The sequence below is a fragment of the Siphateles boraxobius genome, unplaced genomic scaffold, assembly GCF_051911475.1.
Source record: "Siphateles boraxobius isolate OS27281-9 unplaced genomic scaffold, OSU_SipBor_1 168, whole genome shotgun sequence".
Lineage (NCBI taxonomy): Eukaryota > Metazoa > Chordata > Actinopteri > Cypriniformes > Leuciscidae > Siphateles > Siphateles boraxobius.
The window spans coordinates 147,501-153,612 of NW_027508775.1; the positions used below are offsets into that span (position 1 = coordinate 147,501).

Here is a 6,112-nt window from a genome sequence, read left to right on the forward strand (position 1 = left end):
AATAGTAATTTAAGAACATTCCTCACATTCTTTAAACTTAAATTCAAATGAACTCACAATTTCATGGATAAATCTTTAAATTCAGCTCAAAATATCTTACATTGTGTGTCTTTGCCGACCTCTTGTGGAAATATAATAATATAAGATGATATTTCATGATTCTAGATGGGCTTATATCTCTATATGGAGTAAATGAGCAGTTCCTCTGGGTCCTAAAGCCAGTTCACTTCAGTGTGCATTCAGATACACATGTAGACATTATAAAATCATTTTATGGTAAAGTTTTAGCATTTTCAGTTTGAATTTTGAGCATTTGTAGGTTTTTCTATGTGAACTGAAGCATTCCTCGCATTCCATTCATTCCTAAGGGGCTCAAATTGACCCGAGGATTTGTTACTATTTAAAATTTCAACCACAAAACTCCTCAAATCCATTACATTTTTTGTGTGTATTCATATCATGGTTCAAGTGCGACAAAAGTCCTAGAGTCTGGGACCCGTCTGATGAACACTCAATTTAAAAAATATATATTTTCGGGTCAAAATGACCCGAGGGAAAGATGAGGGTAAACCATGCTTTGGTAAACTGTGCTTATGACCCAACAGAATTGAGATAAAAAGTTATGACTTTATATGTCACACTTTCAACTTTTTCTCTCATAATTATAATTTTTAGGTCATATCATCAAAATTTGCTCTCGTAATTTTAATTTAGTATGTCATAATTTAGAGTTTAGTGTCATAATTAAGATCTACGAGGATCAGATGATGATGATGTTCAGACTCACGGAGCGCGGCTGCCCGGAGAACCTGCGGTTGTAATCGTTGATGTCTGTGAGGATCAGAGCCGGTTCCACTTGCCCGTCGGCAGTCGCAGCGCTGGGACCGGTGTCGTGGAACAGCGGGAACAGCAGGGTCACCTGACACACAGATAAAGGTCAAGGGTCAACACACACCTGCCTCATACAGGTTTACTGACAGGGTTATGATCAGGGTTTGAAACGTACACCAGCCAGATGCGGGAAACGCTGATATATTAAATACAGCGTATTGCACAGAATCTGCTCATATCTGGCCGACTTGAACACACTCGTCACTACGCTACAAATAACGGCGCGATTGTTCATGTGCATTGAAGCAATAGCGAAGATTAAAAAGCATTTGGTTAACAGAAAAGACATTGTTATTTTCAAGCATCCTACATTTTTTAGATGTTCTTTGTACTGTATTGATCTGTCCAGTCCACATAAAACAATTTGGTGAAAAGTATGAGGATGAAAGAGGAAGAGGAGATGGTGGATGACCGGATTTTATTTGAATAAGAAATTAATGTTTGAAATCCAAATTTATAATATATAAGCTGTAACATAGTTAATCTGGTTTATTTCCTTTCTCTATTTCTTCTTTTTGGTTAGTAGAACTTCTGACCGGTAACTTAAAAAGTTAGTAGCAAAATTGGCCGGTAAGTAAAAAAGTTAAATTTCAAACCCTGATTATGATGCTTTAAGCTACTGATGCTGAGACAAACATATCATACAAATCATGAATCCACATCTGATCTGAGATTCACCATTTGCCTGCAGATAGGGCAGTTGATGGCGCCGAGCCACGCTCCGTAACGCCAGTACGCCACGATACACGGACCTGCAAATACAAGACACACACACACACACACACGTACGTTTCAGCAGCTCGATCAGCTCACCTGCGTTTACATGGAACCAAATAATCCGTTAGTAATGGGACTGACGGCTCAACCGCACTGAAAGCTTCATCTAAACGCCTTAATCGATGCGATTGAGCTCGATCAGAATGAGATTTAGATCGGATTGAAAGGAGCGTTTTATTCCTTTTCTAATCCGATCGAGAGAACATGTGAACACTTGACCAGATTGAAAACCGGAACTGAAAGACTGCGCATGTGTAATGATGTAGAAATAGTGTGATGACGTAGAAATAGCGTAATGATGTAGAAATAGCGTAATGACGTAGAAATAGCGTAATGACGTAGAAATAGCGTAATGACGTAGAAATAGTGTAATGACGTAGAAATAGCGTAATGGCGTAGAAATAGCGTAATGATATAGAAATAGCGTAATGACGTAGAAATAGCGTAATGACGTAGAAATAGTGTAATGACGTAGAAATAGAGTAATGACGTAGAAATAGAGTAATGACGTAGAAATAGCGTAATGACGTAGAAATGCCGCAATGACGTAGAAATAGTGCAATAACGTAGAAAAAGCGTAATGACGTAGAAATCGTGTAATGACGTAGAAATAACGCAATGACGTAGAAATAGCGTAATGGCGTAAAATAGCGTAATGATGTAGAAATGGCGTAATGATGTAGAAATAGCGTAATGGCGTAGAAATAGCGTAATGACGTAGAAATAGCGTAATGACGTAAAATAGCGTAATGATGTAGAAATGGCGTAATGATGTAGAAATAGCGTAATGGCGTAGAAATAGCGTAATGACGTAAAATAGAGTAATGATGTAGAAATAGTGTAATGGCGTAGAAATAGCGTAATGATGTAGAAATGGCATAATGATGTAGAAATAGTGTAATGATGTAGAAATAGTGTAATGGCGTAGAAATAGCGTAATGGCGTAAAATAGCGTAATGATGTAGAAATAGTGTAATGTAGAAATAGCGTAATGACGTAGAAATAGCGTAATGACGTAGAAATAGTGTAATGATGTAGTAATGATGTAGAAATAGTGTAATGATGTAGAAATAGTGTAATGACGTAGAAATAGCGTAATGTAGAAATAGCGTAATGGCGTAAAATAGCGTAATGATGTAGAAATAGTGTAATGTAGAAATAGCGTAATGACGTAGAAATAGTGTAATGTAGAAATAGTGTAATGATGTAGAAATAGTGTAATGATGTAGAAATAGTGTGATGTAGAAATAGCGTAATGATGTAGAATTAGAGTAATGATGTAGAAATAGCGTAATGATGTAGAAATAGTGTAATGATGTAGAAATAGCGTAATGACGTAAAATAGCGTAATGATGTAGAAATAGAGTAATGATATAGAAATAGTGTAATGGCGTAGAAATAGCGTAATGATGTAGAAATAGAGTAATGATGTAGAAATAGCGTAATGATGTAGAAATGGCGTAATGATGTAGAAATAGTGTAATGATGTAGAAATAGTGTAATGATGTAGAAATAGTGTAATGATGTAGAAATAGCGTAATGACGTAAAATAGCGTAATGATGTAGAAATAGAGTAATGATATAGAAATAGTGTAATGGCGTAGAAATAGCGTAATGATGTAGAAATAGAGTAATGATGTAGAAATAGCGTAATGATGTAGAAATGGCGTAATGATGTAGAAATAGTGTAATGATGTAGAAATAGTGTAATGATGTAGAAATAGCGTAATGGCGTAAAATAGCGTAATGGCGTAAAATAGTGTAATGATGTAGAAATAGCGTAATGATGTAGAAATAGCGTAATGACAAAGAAATAGCTTAATGATGTAGAAATAGTGTAATGATGTAGAAATAGCGTAATGATGTAGAAATAGCGTAATGATGTAGAAATAGCGTAATGACGTAGAAATAGCGTAATGACGTAGAAATAGCATAATGACGTAGAAATAGCATAATGACGTAGAAATAGCGTAATGACGTAGAAATAGCGTAATGACGTAGAAATAGCGTAATGATGTAGAAATAGCGTAATGACAAAGAAACAGCTTAATGATGTAGAAATAGCGTAATGACGTAGAAATAGCATAATGATGTAGAAATAGCGTAATGACGTAGAAATAGCGTAATGATGTAGAAATAGCGTAATGACGTAGAAATAGCGTAATGACGTAGAAATAGCGTAATGATGTAGAAATAGCATAATGACGTAGAAATAGCGTAATGACGTAGAAATAGCGTAATGACGTAGAAATAGCGTAATGATGTAGAAATAGCTTAATGATGTAGAAACAGTGTAATGACGTAGAAATAGCGTAATGATGTAGAAATAGCGCAATGACGTAGAAATAGCGTAATGACGTAGAAATAGCGTAATGACGTAGAAATAGCGCAATGACGTAGAAATAGTGTAATGTACAAATAGTGTAATGTAGAAATAGCCTAATGGCGTAATGACGTAGAAATAGCGTAATGATGTAGAAATAGCGTAATGACGTAGAAATAGAGTAATGGCGTAGAAATAGCCTAATGACGTAGAAATAGCCTTATGGCGTAGAAATAGCGTGATGATGTAGAAATAGTGTAATGACGTAGAAATAGCGTAATGGAGTAGAAATAGTGTAATTTAGAAATAGCCTAATGGCGTAATGACGTAGAAATAGCGTAATGACGTAGAAATAGCCTAATGGCGTAGAAATAGTGTAATGTAGAAATAGAGTAATGACGTAGAAATAGCGTAATGGCATAGAAATAGTGTAATGTAGAAATAGAGTAATGACGTAGAAATAGCGTAATGGCGTAGAAATAGTTTAATGTAGAAATAGCCTAATGGCGTAATGACGTAGAAATAGAGTAATGGCGTAGAAATAGTGTAATGACGTAGAAATAGCCTAATGGCGTAGAAATAGTGTAATGTAGAAATAGAGTAATGGCGTAGAAATAGTGTAATGTAGAAATAGCGTAATGATGTAGAAATAGCGTAATGACGTAGAAATAGTGTAATGTAGAAATAGCCTAATGGCGTAATGACGCGCTGAACGAGCGGTTCTCCTGATGAATAAAGTGTGGTATAAACGAGTGTCTCGTCCTCCTATAATCCTGCTATCTCTGTGTGTGTGAAAAGGAGCAGGACGACGCCACCAGTGCTCACTTCACACTCTCACACACACACACACACACACACACACACGACTGGTTTTGGGCATTTTTACTGTGTGATCAATATAAGCGATGGCACAACGGCTCATACACTCATTATCTCCTAATTATGACCAGAAATGGATAAATATTGAGTCTGCTGTTTAACACAAATAAAGAACTTATGTAGGAGAAACAGAGGGAAACTCACTTAAAAATATATATTCCGATTTAAAGCGTGTGACATATGCACACATTAACCCAGTCACATGTTTAGCGTTCATGTAAACACTACATTCAGATTCATCAATCGGCATGAATTCAGTGCGACTGAAACAGAAGCTGTGCATGTAAACTGGTGCTCACCGCAGAAGAGATGCCCACAGTTGGTCTCGACGGGCAGAACCGCTTGCTGGAGACACACTGGACACGACATGTCGGAGTAGAACTGATGCCTCGACTCCGAGGATGAGCCCTGCGCACGCACGCACGCACACACACACACACACACACACACACACACACACACACAATAAGGTTCATTAGTTAACATGAGCAATACTTCTGCAGAATGTATTAATCTTGGTTAAAATGAATTTCAACATTAACTAATACATTATTAAAATCAAAGGTTGCATTTGTTAACATTTAGCAGTTGTTAATCATCCTGTCGGGGTTGAATTCGCTATAACAACCGCCTCGCACTACATTATCCCTTACTTAATGCACTGTGAACTAACATGAACATACAATGAACAGCTGTATTTTTATTAACTAACATTAACAAAGATTAACAAATACTGTAACAAATGTTTTGCTCATTGTTAGTTCATGTTAGTAAATACATTAACTAATGAACCTTATTGCAAAGTGTTACCGGGGTCTTTACATTTGCCCAAAATATAACTTTTTTCTTATAACAAAAACAAGCCCAGCCCAGGTGAAAAAAGTAACGCAAGAGTAACGTAACATTACTTTTCTAAAAAAGTTAATAAGTAACGCAATTAGTTACTTTTTAAGGGAGTAATGCAATATTGTAAAGCATTATGGCGGGCATAAACGTTGTCTGTGTGATTTCAGCAAGGTTACCACGGCACGCACGCGGCACGAACGGGACTCACACGACATGCACGGCACGAACGGGACGCACACGGCACGAAGACGGGACTCACACGGCACGCACGGGCTCGCACGCGGCACGCACGCGGCACGAACACGGCACGAAGACGGGACTCACACGACATGCACGGCACGAACGGGACGCACACGGCACGAACGGCACGCACGCGGCACGAACACGGCACGAAGA

The 6,112-nt window shown here is 37.4% G+C and overlaps 1 protein-coding gene across 1 annotated transcript in view; it reads right to left on the reverse strand.

The window, feature by feature from the left end:
* rnf170 (ring finger protein 170) overlaps nucleotides 1-5,284 on the reverse strand; it is a 6,373-nt gene extending 1,089 nt beyond the window's left edge. The window contains exons 1-3 of the mRNA XM_077232188.1: nucleotides 5,170-5,284; nucleotides 1,570-1,643; nucleotides 788-919 (exon numbers count right to left, since the gene is read on the reverse strand). Coding sequence (XP_077088303.1) covers nucleotides 788-919; nucleotides 1,570-1,643; nucleotides 5,170-5,239 — 276 coding nt within the window. The 5' untranslated portion in view covers nucleotides 5,240-5,284. The remainder of the gene's footprint in view (nucleotides 1-787; nucleotides 920-1,569; nucleotides 1,644-5,169) is intronic.
* Nucleotides 5,285-6,112: the final 828 nt, after the last annotated feature.